This window comes from Scyliorhinus canicula, chromosome 5, assembly GCF_902713615.1.
Source record: "Scyliorhinus canicula chromosome 5, sScyCan1.1, whole genome shotgun sequence".
Classification (NCBI taxonomy): Eukaryota; Metazoa; Chordata; class Chondrichthyes; order Carcharhiniformes; family Scyliorhinidae; genus Scyliorhinus; species Scyliorhinus canicula.
Window position 1 is genome coordinate 211,828,666 of NC_052150.1, and position 22,735 is coordinate 211,851,400.

At 46.7% G+C, this 22,735-nt stretch overlaps 1 protein-coding gene across 11 annotated transcripts in view; it reads left to right on the forward strand.

The window, feature by feature from the left end:
• Positions 1 to 22,735, forward strand: part of kmt2ca (lysine (K)-specific methyltransferase 2Ca) — a 537,383-nt gene that overhangs the window by 420,217 nt on the left and 94,431 nt on the right. For 9 of the 11 annotated variants that reach the window (XM_038798420.1, XM_038798425.1, XM_038798416.1 and 6 more), the window contains 5 exons: positions 5,513 to 5,660; positions 7,070 to 7,284; positions 12,292 to 12,365; positions 13,890 to 14,072; positions 19,811 to 22,627. In XM_038798420.1, the coding sequence (XP_038654348.1) occupies positions 5,513 to 5,660; positions 7,070 to 7,284; positions 12,292 to 12,365; positions 13,890 to 14,072; positions 19,811 to 22,627 (3,437 nt within the window). The remainder of the gene's footprint in view (positions 1 to 5,512; positions 5,661 to 7,069; positions 7,285 to 12,291; positions 12,366 to 13,889; positions 14,073 to 19,810; positions 22,628 to 22,735) is intronic. The other 2 variants (XM_038798423.1, XM_038798418.1) reach the window with 2 other exon arrangements.

A 22,735-nucleotide genomic window follows, 5' to 3' on the forward strand; every position in this document is an offset into this window, starting at 1 on the left:
AACTTTTTATAAAATTCCACCGGGAACCCATCCGGCCCCGGTGCCTTCCCTGACTGCATCTGCCCGATCCCCTTAACTAGCTCCTCCAGCTCAATCGGCGCACCCAGCCCCTCCACCTTCTCCTCCTGCACCTTCGGGAAAGAAAGCCTGTCAAGGAACCTCTCCATTCCCCCCCTCTCCCCCGTTGGCTCCGACCGGTACAGTTCCCCGTAAAAGTCCTTGAAGACCTCATTCACCTCTATCCCCTGCCGCACCACATTTCCACTCTTGTCTCTCACTCCAGCAATCTCCTTAGCCGCATCCCGCTTGCGGAGCTGATGAGCCAGCATCCTACTCGCCTTTTCACCATGTGCGTACACTGCCCCTTGTGCCTTCCTCCACTGTGCCTCTGCCTTTCTAGTGGTCAGCAAATCAAATTTAGCCTGCAAGCTGCGCCTCTCCCCCAACAGTCCCTCCTCTGGTGCCTCTGCATACCTCCTGTCCACCTCCAGCATCTTTCCCACCAGTCTATCCCTCTCACTCCTCTCGCTCCTCTCCCTGTGTGCTCGGATGGATATCAGCTCCCCCCGAATTACTGCCTTCAGGGCTTCCCAGACCATCCCCACCTGAACCTCCCCCGTATCATTCACCTCAAGGTACCCCTCAATACTTGCCCGGACCCTCCTACACACTTCCTCCTCCGCCAACAACCCCACATCCAGGGGCTGGTTTAGCTCACCAGGCTAAATCACTGGCTTTTAAAGCAGACCAAGCAGGCCAGCAGCACGGTTCGATTCCCGTACCAGCCTCCCCGGACAGGCGCCGGAATGTGGCGACTAGGGGCTTTTCACAGTAACTTCATTGAAGCCTACTCGTGACAATAAGCGATTTTCATTTTTTTTTTTTCACATCCAACCGCCACAACGGACGTTGGTCCCGCACCTCTCCCATCTCCAACTCTATCCAATGCGGAGCGTGGTCGGAGATTGCGATGGCCGAATACTCGGCCTCCTCTACTCTCGGAATCAGTCCCCTACTCACCATGAAGAAATCTATCCGAGAGTAGACCCTATGTACGTGGGAGAAGAAAGAGTACTCGCGTGCCCTCGGCCTCACAAACCTCCATGGATCCACTCCACCCATCTGATCCATAAACCCTCTCAGTAGCTTGGCGGCCGCCAGCCTCCTACCCGTCCTAGAGCTGGACCAATCCAGTGAAGGATCCAACACCGTATGATCAGACCTCCCGCCTCCAGATCCGGGATCCGTCCCAACATACGCCTCATAAAGCCCTCATCGTCCCAATTTGGGGCATACACACTAGCCAGTACCACCTTCTCTCCTTGTAGCCTGCCCCTAACCATAACATACCTACCCCCCTTATCCGCCACCACCTCCGATGCCTCAAACAACACATTTTTCCCCACCAGAATCGCCACTCCCCGGTTCTTCACATCCAACCCAGAGTGGAAAACCTGCCCCACCCATCCCTTCCTCAGGCGGAGCTGGTCCGCCACCCTCAGGTGGGTCTCCTGAAGCATTGCCACATCTGCCTTTAGCCCCTTCAGGTGAGCCAGTACCCTCGACCGCTTCACCGGCCCATTCAACCCTCTTGCATTCCAAGTGACCAACCGGATCAGAGGGCGTCCCGCTCCCCTCCCCCGTCGGCTAGCCATAGCCCGTCGACTGCCCGCCCCAGGCCAGCACCCCCTGCCCGACCCAGTCCCCATAGCGACAACACCTCACCTCTGTCCCCCCAGCCACCCCCAGCTCCTTCTTGACCCTAGCAGCAGCAACCCGGTATTCCCCTTTCCACCCCCCCCCACCCCCCCCAGGCTAGGAACCCTCCCAGCCACGAATCGTCCTCCATTGTACTTCCGTGGGTCAGCTCACTTCTGCTGACCCCGGAAACTCCCGCCAATAGCCCGACCCCTCCCGAAGTGGGATCATCCCCCAATCTATCCCTCCTCCAGGCACCGCTCCAGCGCGGGGAAGAACCAGTTAAAGCCCCGTCACCGTCTCCACCCCCCAGCCCCGCAGCGCGGGAAACCAGAGGAAAGCCCGCGCTTTCGCACTGCCCCACCACACCGTTCTGACGCAGCTCCCAAATATCAGCCCCACTCCATACCCCCACTCCGACATAGAATACAACAGACCCCCCCCCCCAACCCTCCCCACAAGATACGCAGCCCAAACAATGCACCACAGCACAAAAATATAGCAGAACAACCCCTCCGTAAATAACCATATCAAAATTGCAAAAGTACTAAGACAAGAAGAGAAAAACAGAAGAAAAAGAGAACACAGCAACAGCAGAATCCAGCACTAATATATTACAGCCGACCTCGCAACCCCCAACCCCTAGTTCAAGTCCAGTTTCTCCGTCCGCACGAAGGCCCACGCCTCCTCCGGGGAATCAAAATAATGGTGCCGGTCCGAATAAGTTACCCACAGGCGGCGGGCTGCACCATTCCGAACTTTATCTTTTTTCTATAAAGCACCTCTTTCGTCCGATTAAATCCGGACCGCCGCTTAGCCACCTCCGCACTCCAATCTTGGTAGATCCGTACTACCCCATTCTCCCACTTGCTGGTCTTCACCTTCTTGGCCCAGCGCAGCACTCCCGATCACTGAACCGGTGGAACCTCACCAGCACCGCACGCGGGGGTTCATCTTCCTTAGGCCTCCTGGCCAGCACCGTGTGCGCTCCCTCCAGCTCCAAGGGCAGATGGAAAGACCTGGCCCCCACTAGCGAGTTCAGCATTACAGCCACGTAGGCTGTCAGGTCCGACCCCTCTAGCCCCTCCGCAAGGCCCAGGATCCGCAGGTTTTTCCGCCTCATGCGGTGATCAAGCTCCTCGAAGCGTTCCTGCCACTTCTTGTTTTTAGTTAGGGCATTATGATCGGCACAGGCCTGGAGGGCCTAAGAGCCTGTTCCATTGCTATACTTTTCTTTGTTCTTTGAATAAATACTTACAAGAAAATGTCAGTGTTGTTCTTAGGCTAATAATTGGAGATTATTATCAAGGAGCCCGAGGTAAACAGGAGTCAATGGGAATTGGGTGGAAAACTCTCCGCTGGTTGGAACCATAGCTGACACAAAGGAAGATGGTTGTGGTGGTTGGAGATCAATCGTCTCAGTTCCAGGATATCAGTACAGGAGTTCCTCAGGGTAGTGTCATAGGCCCAGCCATCTTCAGCTGCTTCATCAATGACCTGCCTTCCATCATAAGGTCAGAAGTGGGGATGTTTGCGGGTTACTGCACAATGATCAGCATCATTTGCGACTCCACAGATAATGAAGCAGGCCATGTCCAAATATAGCAAGACCTGGACAATATCCAGACTTGGACTGACAAGTTCGAGTCACACCACGCAAGTACCAGGCAATGACCATCTCCTACAAAAGAGGATCTAACCACCACCCTTTTACATTCAATGATATTACCATCACTGAACCCCCCCCCCCCCCACCCAATCAAAACATGACAGTAACTTAATTGCATGCACAAATGCTGCGCTTGCCAGGCAGTGACCATTTCCCACAAGAGAGGATTTACCATTGCTGAATCTCCACAGACAACAAACTTGGTGTTACCATTGATCAGAAACTGAACCAGACTAGCCATATTATTACTGTGGCTACTAGGGAATGTCAGAGTCTGGGAATCCTATGGCGAGTAACTCACCTCCTAACTTTCACCTCCACCCCCCAGGCCTGTCCACCATCTGCAAGGCATAGGTCAGGAGTATAATGGAATACTCTCCACTTGCCTGGATTAGTGCAGCTCCAACAACACTCGAAGCTCAACACCATCCAGGTCAAAGCAGCTCGCTTGATTGCTCCCCTTTCCACAAACATTAAAACCCTCCACCACTGACTAACAGTGGCAGCCATGAGGTACCGTCTACAAGATGCACTGCAGTAACTCGCCAAAGTTCCTTAGACAGCACCTTCCAAATCCACGACCGCTACAGGACATGAACAGCAGATACGTGGGAACACCACCACCTGGAGGTTCTCCTCCAAGTCACTCACTACCCTGACTTGGAAATATATCGCCGTTCCCTCATTATCACTGGGGCAAAATCCAGGAACTCCCTCCTTAACAGCACTGTGGGTGTACCTACGCCTCCGGGACTGTAATGGTTCAAGAAGGCAGCTCACCACCACCATCTTACGGGCAACTCAGGATGGGCAATAAATGCTGGTCTAACCAGCTACACCCACATCCCATTAATGAATAAAAATAAGTAAATTAAAGTTCACTGAAGAATATATGAAGCTTCAATGTCTAGAAAAATAAGAAATAGCTCATGGGCAACCTCAGCTCCTGTCTTGGATGTCAAAGGATGAATGACATGGAACTTGGTTAGGTACTCCAAGAAGTACAGTATGAAGTCAGAATGTCCATCCTTCATAGGCTACTTGCTCATGTTCATTAAAGTCATTGACAAACAGAGATCTCTCATGAAATGAATGAAAAATGAAATGGAAATCGCTTATTGTCACGAGTATGCTTCAATGAAGTTACTGTGAAAAGCCCCTAGTCGCCACATTCCGGCGCCTGTCCGGGGACGCTGGTACGGGAATCGAACCGTGCTGCTGGCTTACTTGGTTTGCTTTAAAAGCCAGCGATTTAGCTGAGTGAGCTAAACCAGCCCCAGTGGTCATCTACTCCTACCTGCGATGCTTTTCTTATACATCTCTCAGCGACTGATGTACTGTCCTATCCGAGATCATGGGATGGTTACATACTTTTCAGAAGGTTAGTTGTGAGTCATTTTCACCACCGTGGCCAGTTTCAATGTGCTCTTATCGCACGATGTCTAGGGTTGCTTCCTTGGTCACCATAGACTTAACATTACTCCGGGCAACTTTGTTCGCACCACCTGGAGACATAGACCTAAGTACAAATGTTTTCAAGATGTGATTTTGGAGATTCTGTCCAGCTTTCCCATGCTTGAGGACAGCAATAACCCTCTGTTCATATTCAGCAGACAACAAAATAACACAGCTCTCAAATACAGTCATCCATCTTTTGTATTTATAGGAGTTATGCTGGTTAGTTTAGATCTCTGGGCTTATATACTAGTTCTACAAGAGGTGTGAATGCTATCATATTTTCAACTGGCTATAGCAAAAGAGAGATTAACATGTCCCCAATGAACTGTGAAATTTTACTTGCCATATGAGCCTTTGAAAGCCAGCATAGAATTCCAAACCTTCCACCACCTGCTTCAAAATCAAATAGGCAGATGTGAACTGATACTTTTGAAATAGATACAAAAGTTTACACTTTCCCTTGCTTTTCCAAATTTACAATGTTCATGCTGTTATTGAGCGACTTAGTACATGATATCAAACTTGTAAGAAGAACTTAAAGATTTTGCCTGCATGACAGCAATGACTACATTACGAAAAAATAATGGTTGTAAAGCTCTTTGAAAATTTGAGGCCACTTCACCTGTGTAAATCCATGAATAATAGTTTTAACAGTCAGTAACGCTTCTTTTCCCTACTGTCATTAAGGAGATGGTGGATTTACAAGGATGCCAGCAATGAATGGAGTAATTGGGCCACGTCTGCAGCAACAAACATCTTTAGCAGCAGGAGGTGGACGATGCCTCACCAACACTTACTCTTCTATCCCTCAGTCACCATTCCCCAATAGCTGCAGGTGAGTATGCAACACTATTCGTTGCATAATAATAATAATTGTCGCTTATTGTCACAAGTAGGCTTCAATGAAGTTACTGTGAAAAGCCCCTGCATGTTCGATGACTTACTGCAAATGTATTTTAACATGACAAAAAGAATACGTTTGACCTATTGGCATGCTTTTTAAGTTGTGAAATGGATTTCATTGAAACAACTGCTCTTTTCCTACTAAAAGGTAGATATTTTGATAATGCAACCTTTGTTTTGTGAAAATTCGGCTTACAAAGTAACTTTCTCCACATATTGTGACTGCCACTGGAAAACGTTGGTAGGTAGGGCATGTTAGCGAGAGTACACTGATTACAGAGTACATTGATTGGCACCTTATCCACCACTTAAACATTTAGTCCCTCTACCACCAATGCATAGTGGCAACAGTGTATACTACATATAAGATGCTATTCAACAACTCACCCAGTCTGCTTCAATAGCCTCTTTCAAACCCGCAATCTCTAACACCTAGAAGAACAAGGGCAGCAGACTACCTGCAAGTTCCCCTCCAAGCCACACAACACCCTGACCCGGAGCTATATTGCCATTCCTTCACTGTCTGGGAATCAAAATCCTGGAATGCCCTAGTGGCAGCTCTTTGGGTGCATCTCCACCAGATGGACTGCAGCGGATCAAGAAGGTGATTCACCACCACCTTCTCGAGGCAATTCAGGATGGGTAACAAAAGCGGGTCGAGCCAACAACACCCGTATGCCATGAAAGAATAAAGATAAACAATTTTGTACCACCTAACAAAATCATAGAATTACTATCTGTAAAACAGCTGTTTCACAACATGGGACTTCTGGCCACTCCAATTTAAATAAGATAAACGTTCCCCCTAATTTTTAATTCAGCTATCCAGTACAAAACACTCTAACCTGCTCTGGTTTGCACATCAGCAATCTGCACATTTGAGAGTTTCCAATTTCACAACGTAACGGCAATTTATTTTCAGTGCCAAGGAGAGGAATATGCAGGAGAATTCATCCACTTCTGTGGTGCATACCAATTGCAGACGGTAGAATGTTGTTACGTGCAAAATATAATGAAAATGGATATGAGCTTGAAAGGCCAAGGGCCAAAGAAAAGTGGGAATAGGCTGGAGAGTTCTTTTTTTGGTCAACACAGACACATAGCCTCCTTCTGTGTTTTGCATTGTTTTGCTGTCATTTGAATTGTGCCTATATGAAACCTGCATTGAAAAAGGAGAGCTTTCTAATGAAAGATTACATTTTAATTGAACTAGCACATGTACGCATCGGATGTATTTTAGATTTATTTTCTATTTAGATACATGTATGTAGCTTCACAGCTTTAATGCATGATTTGGCAGTACTTTTAACTACACACATTTGAACTGAATCAATTTTACAGAGACAAGAACCATACGTTTAGTCAAGTTGTTACAGAGTCTCCTAACCAGTGGGTTCCCTCTGCCCCTGCTGTGGAAGCAGAAGGAGACACACTAAACTACACACAGCGGAGTACTCTGAAATGGGAGAAAGAAGAAGCTCTGGGAGAGATGGCAACAGTCGCCCCTGTACTGTACACAAACACAAACTTCCCGAACCTGAAAGAAGATTTTCCAGGTAATCTCATAATAGTTGGATTATGGGCGGCATGTGGTGCAGTGGTTAGCACTGGGACTGTGGCGCTGAGGACCCGGGATCGAATCCCGGCCCTGGGTCACTGTCCGTGTGGAGTTTGAACATTCACCCCATGTCTGCGTGGGTTTCACCCCCACGACCCAAAGATGTGCAGGTTAAGTGGATTGGCCATGCTAAATTGCCCCTTAATTGGAAAACAAATAATTGGGTACTCTAAATTTATAAAAAGAAAAAAAAAAGTTGGATTAAATTTCTGGAAACGTCAGTTTGTTCTCTTAAATGAAAGATTTTGCAGTGCAGTGTCTTTTTTTTAGTTCTCTTAATTACACATTGTATGAATTAGTTTAAATATTGATGTATTGATATGTTTACAATTATATTAACCTAAAAAGATCTGTCTCTTACTCGCATTGTATTGTTGATTTGATGTTCAAGAATTTGCGTTTGATTTATTTACAGAAAACATGTTTCTTTTTTTCTTTTTTAAAATGTTTTTATTCCAGATTTTTCAATAATTTTTACAAAACACTACAAAAGAGAAAATAATGCAAAGAAAACAAAGCAATATGCCAACAAAAACAACTTAACCCTCTAACCAACTAAAAATGTAACAAACAAAACAAAGCCAAGTGGGGCATCCGCCCCTTACAAATAACATGAAATCCCCCCACCCCTCTGGGTTGCTGCTGCTGCTGCTCTCCACCTAACGTTCCGCGAGAAAGTCAAGCAATGGTTGCCACCGCCTGGAGAACCCCTGCAAAGACCCTCGCAAGGCAAACCTTATCTACTCCAACCTGAGAAACCCAGCCGTGTCACTGACCCAAGCTTCTACGCTTGGGGGATTCGCGTCCCTCCACATTATCAAGAGCCTTCTCCGGGCTACCAAGGAGGCAAAGGCCAGAACTCCGGCCTCTTTCGATTCCTGCACTCCCGGATCGTTTGATACCCCAAATATCGCTATCCCCCAGCTCGGTTTTACCAGAGTATCCAAGAACTTGGACATAACCTTTGCAAAGCCCTTCCAAAATTCCGTAAGTGCCGGGCGTGTCCAGAACATATGGGCATGGTTTGCTGGGCTCCCTGAACACCTCACACACCTGTCCTCTACCCCAAAAAACTTACTCATTCTCGCTCCTGTCATTTGCGCCCAGTGCACCACCTTAAACTGAATCAGGCTAAGCCTGGTGCAAGATGAGGAGGAATTGACCCTGCCCAGGGCGTCAACCCACAGGCCCTCATCCAGCTCCTCGCTGAGCTCCTCCTCCCACTTGTCCTTCAGCTCTTCCACCGAGGCCTCCTCCGCCTCCTGCAGCTCCTGGTATATTTCCGACATCTTGCCATCCCCTACCCACACGCCCGAGACCACCCTGTCCTGTATCCTCCGGGCAGGCAGCAGTGGAAATTCCCCCACTTGCTTTTTCACAAACGCCTGAACCCCCGGGGGTAACCCAGATTTCTCCTCCAGCGTCCTGAGACTGGCAAAGGTCCCATCGATAAAGAAGTCCCCCATCCTTTTGATTCCCACCCTATGCCAGCTTAGGAACCCACCATCTCTCCTACCTGGAACAAACCTGTGGTTGTTCCGTATCAGGGTCCAGACTGAGGCCCCCATCTCCCCCCTGCGCTGTCTCCACTGCCCCCAAATCCTCAGTGTCGTCGCCACCACCAGGCTCATGGTATACCGCGTCGGTGGAAGCGGCAACGGTGCCCACACCAGTTCCCCCAGGCTAGTATCTGTACAGGACGCTTGCGCTCCAAAAACAGTCTCTTAACCCGCAGGGGCTTATTTGCCCACACAAATCCCGTAATACCGCTTAAAGAAGGACTTGGGGATGAGAATGGGCAGGCACTGGAAGACGAACAGGAACCTAGGGAGGACCGTCATCTTTACGGACTGCACCCTGTCCGCCAGGGAGAGTAGCAACATGTCCCACCTCCTAAAGTCCTCCTCCATCTGATCCACCAGCCGCGCTAAATTGAGCTTGTGCAAGACCCCCAACTCTTGGCCACCTGGATACCCAAGTACCGAAAGCTCCACTCCACCATCTTGAGCAGTAGCTCCCCCAACCTCTTTTCCTGGCACCTCGCATGCACCACAAAAAGCTCGCTTTTCCCCACATTTAGCTTGTATCCCGAGAAGTCTCCAAAATCCCTAAGAATCTGCATGACCTCCCCCATCCCCTCCACCAGAACCGCAATGTACAGAAGCAGGTTATCCACATATAGTGAGGCACGATGCTCCTCCAACCCCCGAACCAACCCCCCTCAAAGCCATGGCCAGCGGTTCAATCGCCAGGGCAAACAGCAGGGGGACAAAGGGCACCCCTGCCTCGTTCCACGATATAACCGAATATACTCTGACCGCAGCCGGTTCGTCAAAACACTCGCTACCGGGGCCGCCCTATGAATTCTTCCCCGAACCCAAATCTGCCTAACACTTCCCACAGGTACTCCCACTCCACCCGATCGAAGGCTTTCTCCGCGTCCATTGCCGCTGCCACTTTTGCGTCTCCCCCCCCCCTCCGAGGGCATCATGATCACATTCAGGAGCCTCCGCACATTCGTATTCAGCTGCCTGCCCTTCACAAATCCCGTCTGATCCTCATGAATCACTCCCGGGACACAATCCTCAATCCTAGTGGCCAAGATCTTGGCCAACAGCTCGGCATCCACATTGAGAAGCAAAATCGGCCTATAGGAGCCGCATTGCAACGGGTCCTTATCTCGCTTGAGGATAAGCGAGATCAAAGCCTGCGACATTGTCGGGGGAAGAATTCCCTTTTCCTTAGCCTCGTTAAAGGTTCTCGGCAACAGCAGGCCCAACAGCTCCGAGAACTTCCTGTAGAACTCAACGGGGAACCCATCCGGCCCCGGGGCCTTGCCCGCCTGCATATTCCCCAACCCCTTAACTAGCTCCTCCATCTCAATCGGGGCACCCAATGCCTCTAACTGCCCTTCCTCCACCTTTGGAAACCTCAGTTGGTCCAGGAACTGTCGTCCCCCCGCCCCCCTCCGGGGGTCCTGACTCGTACAATTTACAGCTTCTTAAAAAGTCCTGCTGCTCCCGAGACCACTGGGCCCACGTTGCCTGATCCCCGCTTGCCGCCATTTTTCTTTTTCGTGCCCGTTCACCTCTTTTCTCTAAAGCCACCTTTTTGACCGCTCCGCTCCTGGTCCACTCCATACAGTGCTGGGGGACCCTCACTGCTACCTTCCCACACCGGGAATCGTTGTCCAAATGCTGCAGAAGCTCCTTAAAAGGGCCCCGAAAGTTCATTATCGGCGGGAGCTGCCGACCGTGCGACCTACCCAGACATAACCGCAACCGGAAGTGAGAAAACATATTTCAAAACGTAATAAAGTATTGCTGCCTGATCCGATCTTGTGCTAGACAATCACCATGTGAATGTACTGCCGTGCCCTGCACGTTGTTTCACTGATTTTCTATGAGTTAGGATGTACTTATTTAAGGCAGTTACAGAGAGCAATATTCATTAATTTAGTTCAATAATATCAGACATGTTGAGCAACACAATGTAATGATGTGTGCTGATGTCTTCACAACATCTCTGGTTAGTGTGAAAGCTGCTAAGCCAATGTTTGCACTGCACCAGATTACTGCACAGATTTTTCTCTTGAAATTTGGCAGTATTGATTCTGTAAACTGAATTGCAAGTGTCTCCACTGTAATGAAAATAACCCTTTTTAAAAATAGCAACAACATGACTCTAGAGCCATACCATTTGGCCGTTTTATATTATAGATTTACTGCTCATTCCAGGCTGAAGGAAATTGCCAAATTACATAACAAAAAATAAAGTCTAATACATATTTGTTCAAAAACATCTTAACCATCCTTCCAAATTTATAATTTTAAGGTATTCCGCCTTGTACAATTTAGGAAGACTTGCCAGTACTGAGAATATATTTTAAAATCATAGTTATTTGTTCTTCCTACAGATAATGTTGACCTGTACATCTGGTGGGATATTGTAAAGTAGATAGCACCATTTTAAGCTTCAATATGCATGTACCTGTTCATGAATCTCTCCCTGTGCAAATACAAATAGTTCTGCGGTATTGTAATCTGATTGTCAGGTACCAGTTTAACAAGTGCCTATTTCTGCTGAACCTCCTGGAAGTAAAAACCTGGTCTCTAGTTCGCATCCGGCATTGACACTGATTCAACTCTCATATCAACAGTTGTTAAACTGACCCATTTAGATGAACAGTTAACAGTGCCCCCTGAGTGGATCATGAGATAAACTACTTAACTGTCTGGTATGATATTGCGCGCACAGTTCAGTAAGGTACTGCAATCAGTGTTAGCCTGTGCTGAGTTAGCTGTTCTCACCAGAGGATTCAACATGTTTTTCTAATGTTAACGAGACAGCTGGTAACAGTCTGTCAGTATTTGCCTTATCGTAACTTTTCACAATCTTGAAGGCCTCTATCAGTTTTATCTAATCTCACTATAAATCCACGCAGCTAGAGTCAGAAGTCTTATTTGTACTGCTGCCCCTTGAAGCTACTCCAGAAGCATAATTTTCAATCTTGTATAAGTCAGTTGCATGAGACTGTATTTTCCCCCATACATATATATATATATATAATATATATATATATATGTAGTAGACAATACAGCAGTTATAATCTACTGACTGTATTGCATTGTGCCGCTTCCAAATTAGTTCTGGTGTACAGCCGAACTCCAGATCTGGTTTTATTTTGGACTGAACAGTTTAAAATGCAGAATGCTGGTGATTTGCGGTCAGACTTTGGCAGGTGTTGGATCACCAATTGCCAGTGTAAATTAGATTCTGCAGCCAGTTTAAATCGTGGCAGTGTTTTATTAAGGTGGACACCCAAGTGGAGCTGACAGTTGGTTTTCTGGCTTTCACATCGCTTATTGCTTGCAAGTTCATAATTCAGGAAATCACCAGGTATTTCCAAACCGCAAATCAGACACTGTATCTATTTGTCATTCAGATTGGGCGACAAGAGTGAAACAAATAGCTAAACTGTGGAGGAAGGCAAGTTCCCAAGAGAGAGCCCCTTATGTGGTAAGCATTATTTTCTGGGCATGATTTTGGCTGTTGAATGTTGTGATTCAGTAAGGAATTAAAACGCAATGACTTGTTTAAGGATGTTATTTGATTCATGATTATATTAGATTGGGACCTCAACTTATAAGTTTCTCAAGTCTAATGAGACCAATGTGAATAGAGCCCTTTTTTTTACTGCATTATACCAAAACATTTTAGCACTGTATATAATTTAGATTTGCAAGTGCTTTCAATAGCTACTAGGGTGGCATGGTAGCATTGTGTTTAGCAATGTGGCTTCACAGCTCCAGGGTCCCAGGTTCAATTCCCGGCATGGATCACTGTTGGAGTCTGCACATTCTCTTCATGTTTCATGGAATTCTTCCGGGTGCTCTGGTCTCCTCCCACAGTCTAAAGATGTGCAGGTTAGGTGGATTGGCCATGCTAAATTGCCCTTAGTGTCCAAAAAGGTTTGGAGGGGTTACAGGGATAGTGTGGGCTCAAGTAGGGTTCTCTTTCCAAGGGTCGGTGCAAACTCGATGGGCCAAATGGCCTCCTTCTGCACTGTAAATTCTATGTCTATGTTTATGTCTCATACAGATGGAGATGTAAGATAGATAAAGACTGTGGGCCAAAGCTAGTCTTGTTAAGATTTTGAGTTCGGTAGTCACTATTTGGGAAGCACCTCGGCCAGGGTAAATATGTTTCAAATCTGTATCTGAAACAAAAACTGCATGTTCCCAAGTCTGAACATAGAGTGTCAGAGAAATTTTCAAAATCAAAAAAAAACTAAATTCTATTAACTTTCATGTTACTAGCAATGATGGCATATCACCATCATTGCTAAAGTGTGAACATGGGTAGTGTAAAAAATAGCCAAAATATTATTACTGGGGACATTTGGGTCTTATAAATAAATAATCTTTAGTATTGTCACAAGTAGGCTTACATACACTGCAATGACGTTACTATGAAAATCTCCTAGTCACCACACCTGTTTGGGTGCACAGAGGGAGAATTCAGAATGTCCAATTCACCTAACAGCACCCCTTTCGGGACTTGTGGAAGGAAACCAGAGCACCCGGAGGAAACCCACAGGGAGAACTCCACACAGACAGTGACCCAAGCGGGAATTGAACCCAGGAACCTGGCATGTGAAGCAACAGTGCTAACCACTGTGCTACCGTACCGCTCTATGTTGTAGTCCTCCTTATTTTCCTTTAAATATCTCTCAAATTGTAAAGGGATCACTTTGCTTAAATGGGGAAGAATGTCATGCAGTCAGAATTAAAATAATGGCTTTATGGTCTCCTGAGGTATGAACTTCTTGAAACAGAATTAAGTGATCTACTGACAAGCTTGCATTCTCAGATATTAAGAGCCTTGTTTTCTTACGATTTTGTTAGAGGTAATTATTTATAGCAAATAAGAAATTCTCGTTTTTGCGCTTTGGGCAACATGTTAAAAGTTGATAAAATTCACCTTGCAAAATAGTATAATTTTCACTTGCAAACTTAAAATTGCTTGAAATACAATTTTTAGCAAAAGGCAAGAGACAATCGTGCAGCGCTCCGTATAAACAAGGTTCAAATGACCAGTGAGACTTTGAGAAGACAGCAGCAAGAATGCATCGATTCTGTGTCTCGCACTGACATTGATTTGCCATTTAAGGATCAAATGAAGCAAAAGGAATCCGAACATGAACAGGAATGGAAGCTTAGACAGGTAATCAGATTCATATGTGATACGACTGATAGTTTTCATATAATATAATTATCCAAGTCAGTTGTGTACAATTTGTGACTAAAATATGCACAGAATGTCGATGCACATTGGCAACATTATTTTAGTTCGAAAACCGTCATTAACCAAATTTAGGCTGCCTGCGATGGCAGTAGTTAAATTGAAGGTTAAACGTTCAAGTTCCTGAATTTGATCTTGCCTCCATTATTTTAAGTTTCGTCCAGACTGGCATGAAACACCTTGTGCCGTAGCTTGCTCGGAGTGGCAGTCACCCCATGGAAAATTACTTGTGTGACGTTTCTTAACTGTCTCTCCTGACCTTCCGACTCGGGAGAGCGAGATCCAGGCAGTACAGGAGCCCTCGAAACCCAGAGTCAAAGTGCAGGAAAGTCTTAATTGAAGGAGGACATGCCCCTTTTTTTTAACAGCACTAGCTGCTGTAAACCAGGTACGGTAGATAGCCAAAGGGCCATTTAGACTAAATCATGCTCAGGAGAGTGTGTTGTTTACCCTATGAAGGACCTCATGCCACACCTCTTCGTCCAAAATAGGTCCCAGTTCTCCCTCCCATTTTGCCCATAGATGTTGGAAATGCTCCTCCCACCAGACCATGCAAGCGATAGGAGCCGACTCAACAAGGAGGGTTGCGGAGCTGAGTGGAATGTGGGAAAAGCCTTCCGAACAAAAATCATTTCGTTCTCAGAAGTTGAAACTTGTCAATAATACCTCCAAACTAGCAGACCGCCCCTCCACAAATATATTCCTAAAGTTCCCACGGTCCTTCCCTTCCCATGACCTAAACGTTGCCTCTAAACCCAGCAGAGTAAATAGGTGGCTGCCACAGATGAAGGCCAGCAATGACATGGATCCCAATTTGTAATGCTGCCTAAATTGCCACCATATTTTAAAAATGGACACCACCACCGGGTTCGAGGAGAACCTCATCAGAGAAAAGGGAAGCAGGGCTGTTGGCAAAGCCCTTAGATTAGATACCCGACAGGAGCTTGCCTCCATCTGTCTATGGAGCGAAGACCAGTCACGGGCCACTCCGATACCGAAATAACAAAAGCTACCTCTGGCAAGGCGAAAAGGTAATAACCCCAGATCACGTCCCCTCCCTTGGGGCCTTATCCCACTACATCAAACCAATGGCCTTCTGTACTTCCTCCTGGCTCAATGGAGCCCCAACTCCCCCTGCCTTTCTCTCTGCACCATCGGAAAGGGCACCCCATCTAAAAATACCAAAATGTCCGACTTATTCTCCAAGGGCTCTGACCTATAGCGGTGCCTGTAAAAGGACTCAAAGGCAACATTGACTTAATTCGGGGCGGAAACCAAACTGCCATCCAAGTTTTGAATTCATATAATCTCTTGGAAATCGTGTACCTGTACTTTCTTTATTAAGCCTGACATGGTGTCACGTCTGATGTTGGGGTTTTGCAAGTATGGGCTGGTTGGGAATTTCAGTGCCGGCATAATGCCAGTTATGTAGGCCATACATCCCAAAGACTGGTGAATTGTATCAAACAGAACGTCCCTTCAGTTGTTCACAACAGGCTGACCGTACCCAACCAGCCAGTGTTTTCAAAACTGTGTCCAACAATAGATGGGATTCCGCGACTGGGCAGCACTTGCTATACAATCCTGATTGTGCTAAGAATGGCACTGAAATCCAATTTAAGATTATCAGTTAGGCTCACACTGTGGCTCACTTATGCATGCCAGAAGCCACAAATATTTGCACACAGGACCCTGTCCTTTGCAGACAGAGCAGGTCCATACCTGTACCTTCACTAATTAAACCAAGGCTCGAGGGACAACCATTCCATGGTTAATTTCCCCATGGAATTGTCTTAAATCAAAATTGACCGTTCTGGTTTGAATTTGGACAAAATCTTGGTAGAATACTGTTCCCAGCTGCATTCGCTATGGCAATCAGCACACTTGCCAACCAGTCTGCACTCTTTACTCATGCAGTATAAATTGTTGTTCCCTTTACTGTAAATTTATCTTGCAAGCTGTCCTAGTGAATGGAAGAGGAAATGCTTCGATTGAATGTCTCTTTTCTTTTCAGCAATATTCCAAAATGACTATTTCTAACTATAGAGCAATTATAATGGGTCTTTTACTATCCCAGTCTATATTAGGGTAATTCATAGTATAAAGGACAAGAGATTACATAGAACATACAGTGCAGAAGGAGGCCATTCGGTCCATCGAGTCTGCACCGACCCACCCAAGCCCACAGTTCCACCCTATCCCTGTAACCCAATAGCCCCTCCGAACCTTTTTGGTCGCTAAGGACAATTTATCATGGCCAATCCTCCTAGCCCGCATGTCTTTTGGACTGTGGGAGGAATCCGGAGCACCCGGAGGAAATCCACGCAGACACGGGGAGAATGTGCAGACTCCGCACAGGCAGTGACCCAGCGGGGAATCCAACCTGGGACCCTGGCGCTGTGAAGCCACAGTGCTATCCACTTGTGCTATCATGCTGCCCTTAAATGTGTTCAGAAAGAGTTTTCTAAATTGTTATGTTTCTGGCCCAATGAGGAAGGAGGCACTGCTGGATCAGCTTTTGGGGAATGAGGTGAGTCAAGTAAATTGAATGTGATGAGGTGAACATTTAGGGGACACTGATCATAGTATCATGAGATTTAGGTTGGCTACAGAAATGGACAAGGAGCAGTCTGACATAAAAATAAGTACTTGTGGGAGAGGCAGCTTCAACGGTGTGAGAACTGATTTGGCCCAGGTAAATTAGAACTCAAGACTGTATCGCAAAACTAACTGAACAATGGGCTGTCTTCAAAGAGGACTTAAGTCGGGTGCAGTTGATAGATTGCTGCAAGAGGAAGAGGTGAGACAAACCAATCCAGAGGCCCTGGGTAATTAAAGTGGTAATAAGATCAAGCAATACAGTTGCACATACAGATGATAGGTGGATAGTGCAATTGAGTACCAGGTTTACTATAGGAAGTGCAGGGTGCAAATGAAAAAGAAAATAGGAGAAATAAATAAAAAGTATGGGAAAATACTGGCAGTGAACAAAAATAAAATCCAAGAGACTTCTGGAGGCACAAGAACAGTAAAAGGGTAGTAAATGGAGGAATAGAGCCAATTAAGGACCAAAAAGGGCATTTACCCATGGAGGCCAGGGCTGAGGCGTTGAATGTGTATTTTCAATCCATCTTTGCCAAGGAGGAAGATGCTCCTGAGCCTTAGTAGAAGACAAGGTCGTTGAAAAGCTGGATAAACTAAGCATTGATCAAGAGGATATTAAAAAGGCAGATTGTACATGAAGTTGATAAGTTACCAAGATCAGATGAGGAAACTGAGGGAGGTAAAGGGTGCAGGAACTGTGGAGGCGCTAACCACAATCTTCCAATCCTTTTTAGATACCGGTGTGAGAGCACTGTACAATAGCAAATGTTACAGCCTTGTTCTAAAAAGGATGTAAAGTTAAGTTCAGCAACTACAGACCAGTCAGATTAAACTCGGCAGTGGAAAAGCTCACTCTCTTGTCCTGACTTAACATGGTCCTTGGGCAGCACGGTGGCGCAGTGGATTGGCCCTGCTGCCTCACGGCGCTGAGGTCCCAGGTTTGATCCCTGCTCTGGGTCACTGTCCGTGTGGAGTTTGCACATTCTCCCCGTGTTTGCATGGGTTTCGCCCCCACAACCCAAAAGATGTGCAGGCTAGGTGGATTGGCCACACTAAATTGCCCCTTAATTGGAAAAAATGAATTGGGTACTCTAAATTTATATAGAAAAAAACTTGGACCAATGGCAAGATAGAATGAGATAGATTCAGGTGCAGTGAATGACCAGGACATCTTTTGTGCTTTGTCGCGCTCACCTTGTTCCCCAGCTTTCAAAGCCTTGTATTACAGATTGGTCCCACCCGCCCAGGCCACCCCAGTTAGTCTTGTATAGATTATATAGAATTTACAGTGCAGAAGGAGGCCATGCGGCCCATCGAGTCTGCACCGGCTCTTGAAAAGAGCACCCTACCGAAGGTCCACACCTCCACCCTATCCCCATAACCCAGCAACCCCACCCAACACTAAGGGCAATTTTGGACACTAAGGGCAATTTAGCATGGCCAATCCACCTAACCTGCACATCTTTGGACTTTGGGAGGAAACCGGGGCACCCAGATGAAACCCACGCACACACGGGGAGAATGTGCAGACTCCGCGCAGACAGTGACCCAAGCCAGGAATCGAACCTGGGACCCTGGAGCTGTGAAGCAGTTGTGCTATCCACAATGCTACCGTGCTGCCCGATCTTGCCATGGTAGATAAATCTCTAAATTGCCGGGGGTAGGAATCCCAACTCTCACCTGGTTTGCCCCGCCCACCGAAGGGGGTTACTGGGGTGTGGCCATCACAAGAAGCAATGGCAACATTTTCTACGAAGTGAGTGGTTAGGTTTTGGAATCCAAATCCTGAAAGAGTGGTGGAGGCAAATTCAATTTAAGCCATCAAAAGAGAATTGGATAATTTTCTGAAGTGGAAAGATTTGCAAGACTATGGTGAAAATTTGGGTGAGTGGGACTGGGTGAATTGCTCTTGCAAAGAACTGGCACAAATACAACATATTGAATGGCCTTGTGTTGTAACCATCCTAGGATTCTATATTTCCTTTGACCTTTGCATGCAACATAAAGATGAGTCTGTAATGTGGGAACAGCAGGGCAGGTTGTGGAGAGCAACTGGGGAAAATGGAATACATTTGTATTGATGGATATATGGTGTCAGTCATGTCTTTGATAACATGCTAATAAATAAAGTTGGAGGAATAATAATATTTATTGATAATATGGAATAATGAATATCTGAGTGCAGAATATTAACAATAGTATGTCCCTTGCAGCACCTTTTAGCATAAAGGTATCACTGAGACTTGATTGAATAAAATTGATATTTTGCAAATGGAGGAGATAACAGAAAGGGGATGCCCTAAAGCTTTGTTGAAGTAGATTTTGAGGAGGAGAGCTGGAAATATTGAAGAGAAATGGTATAAAGGGGAGGCATGGTGACATAGTTGTTAGCACTGCTGCCTTACAGCACCAGGGACCCGGGTTCAATTCTGGCCTTGAGTGACTGTGTGAAGTTTGCACTTTCTCCCCTTGTCTGTGTGGGTTTCCTCCGGGTGCTCCGGTTTCCTCCCACAGTCCAAAGATGTGCTGGTTAGGTTGATTGGCCATGCTAAATTGCCCTTTAGTGTCCAAAGATGTGCAGGTTAGTTGGGGTTGTGGGCATAGGGTGGGAGAGGGTGATCTTACAGAGGGTCGGTGCTGACTCGATGGGCCGAATGGCCTCCTGCACTGTATGAATTCTGTGAAATACAGTGCCTTTCAGCAGAATCTGGACACGATATTAGCTCTAAAATGAACTTTGTAAGACCATCGGTATTTATCATACAGATATAAAATTAGTTACTTCACTTATGCACGTGTAGCATCTCTAGTTGCCAGGTTATTAAAAACTTCCAAGAAGGGTACTGGAGTTTACACTAGATATAATTCTCAACATTCAGTTCTTGACACTTACATTTCTTTAATTGCATCAGACAAAACAATAGTTTGATTGCTACAGCAATGGGAATATTCTTAACACAATACCAAGGATTTTGCTTCAGCTTCCATATGAACAATGTATCTTATTCAGGTTACATAAATCTGATCATTTTACATTTTGTCTCGCATCAAAACAGCAAATGCGCCAGAAGAGTAAACAGCAAGCCAAGATTGAAGCTACACAGAAACTGGAACAGGTGAAGCATGAGCAGCAACAGCAGCAACAGTTTGGGTCCCAACAGTCGTCTGCAGGGGAGGATTCCAACAGTCCTAAAACAAATGAACAGGACAGTGGACACTTGTCTCCTCTACAGTTGCCCAAAGAAGAGTTTACAGGGCCCCAAGGTCCTGGCACTTCTGCGTCGACGTCGTCCGATGATGTCTTTCTGAGACCTCAGGCTCCTCCACCCACCCAGGCCAGGATACTGCAGGATCCATTCACACAGCCCCAGACTTCACAACCACAATCACCACAGTTTTCTCCAACTGCTAACGTATCAAGGCCATCATCTCCTTGGGATCCATATGCTAAAATGGTAGGAACACCAAGACCACCGCCTGTTGTTCGAAGAAATTCAGTGTCTTCTTTAGATTCCTGTGTTGTTTCTCAAAGTGTAACGAGGCCATCCCCAGCTGCTGAACAGATCGAGAGAAATAGGCCTTCATTAGCTGATGAGACTTTTGGGGCACCATCACCAGTTGGCAATGATCCTTATGCAAAGGCACCCGATACACCTAGACCCTTCTTGACAATATCAACAGATCATTTTTCAAAACCATTAGGATTGCCAAGACCACCTATGAATCCTGATCCATCAGGGAATATGTCAGTAAATGCAAATGATCCCTTTACTAAACCTGCACTTAGACCTGATATGTTTCCAAGACATCAGGTGCCACATAATCGACTGGGACCCCTTGATCTGTATTCAAGATCACAACCTGCATCTAGTCCAACAAGTATTGGTGGAAGTGGACCTTTGTTTAAGACACCAATGCCACCACTTCAATCACCTCAAGATCCCTATGCATCTATGCCTTTAACCCCAAGACGTTTTCCTGTTGATCCATATGAAAGAACTGTGTTGACCTCCAGACCTATGGATAACTTTCCACAAAGCCCAGTACAGGCACAGGCAATTGAGCCTTATGCACAGCAACCACATACACCTCGTCCTGTGAATGAGCCATTTTCACACAGTCAGAGAATTCCCCGGCAGACCCAGAGTGACATGTTTGTTCAACAAGGGCCAATGTCAAGACGCTCTCCTCAGGATCCTTATTCCCAGCCGCCAGGCACCCCTCGGCCTACAGTTGATCCTTATTCCCAGCCTCCTGGCACCCCTCGGCCTACAGTTGATCCTTATTCCCAGCCTCCTGGGACCCCTCGACCTACAGTTGATCCTTATTCCCAGCCTCCTGGGACCCCTCGGCCTACAGTTGATCCTTATTCCCAGCCTCCTGGCACTCCTCGACCTACAGTTGATCCTTATTCCCAGCCTCCTGGCACTCCTCGACCTACAGTTGATCCTTATTCCCAGCCTCCTGGGACCCCTCGACCTACAGTTGACCCTTATTCCCAGCCTCCTGGCACTCCTCGGCCTACAGTTGATCCTTATTCCCAGCCTCCTGGGACCCCTCGACCTACAGTTGATCCTTATTCCCAGCCTCCTGGCACCCCTCGACCTACAGTTGATCCTTATTCCCAGCCTCCTGGTACCCCTCGGCCTACAATTGATCCTTATTCCCAGCCTCCTGGCACCCCTCGGCCTACAGTTGATCCTTATTCCCAGCCTCCTGGCACTCCTCGGCCTACAGTTGATCCTTATTCCCAGCCTCCTGGGACCCCTCGGCCTACAGTTGATCCTTATTCCCAGCCTCCTGGCACTCCTCGACCTACAGTTGATCCTTATTCCCAGCCTCCTGGGACCCCGCGGCCTACAGTTGATCCTTATTCCCAGCCTCCTGGGACACCTCGACCTACAGTTGATCCTTATTCCCAGCCTCCTGGGACTCCTCGGCCTACAGTTGATCCTTATTCCCAGCCTCCTGGGACCCCTCGACCTACAGTTGATCCTTATTCCCAGCCTCCTGGGACCCCTCGGCCTGCAGTTGATCCTTATTCCCAGCCTCCTGGGACCCCTCGACCTACAGTTGATCCTTATTCCCAGCCTCCTGGGACCCCTCGGCCTGCAGTTGATCCTTATTCCCAGCCTCCTGGGACCCCTCGACCTATAGTTGATCTTTATTCACAGCAGCCACTTACTCCAAGACCCTCTCCACAACAAACAGATCCATATTCCCAGCCCCCTGGAACACCAAGGCCTTTAACTGTAAATCGTTTTGTGCAATCAGCAATTAATCAGAGATATTCAGATCCATACGCGCACCCTCCTGTAACACCAAGACCAGTTGTTTCTGATCACTTTGCACAACCTCCTCAGTCTCCACGTCCAGTTACTTCAGACCGGCAAGCATTGACGAGACCAGGTCTGTTGGCAAATCAGGATCTATTTGTGCAACCACCTCACAACAGAGTTCCAAATTTAAAAGATACATTTGTGCGGCCAGCTGATGTGCATTATCGAGTTCCTCAGGGTATCAGACAAGCTGGAATATCGGATGACGCTTTTTCATCCCATGCAGTCAGATCACCTGCAGACACATTTGGACACATGGTACACGATTTGTATGATCAGCCACCAAGGACTCCAAGATCTCAAACTAATGATACATTTGCGCCAGGGAGACTTAATCATGATGTTAGTGACCAACAAGGACCTGCATCAGAATCCTCGAATTTCAACACTTCCATAGGATCGCCCATGAATTCACATGTGCAACAGTTTCATACCGCACCTCCAACACTAGACCAAGGCCAATCTGTGTTGACATCTGAAGCACAGAATAACATAAGCACAGGTCATATGGACACAGAAGAAAAGCAAAGACAGGTAAATCTAATTGCCTACTTTGAACTAGTTTTAATAATTTGTGGTAAATTGGTAGAGATTATATATTCGTCAAAGTGCAGCTGTAAATACCTGCTTCAGTTGGAATGC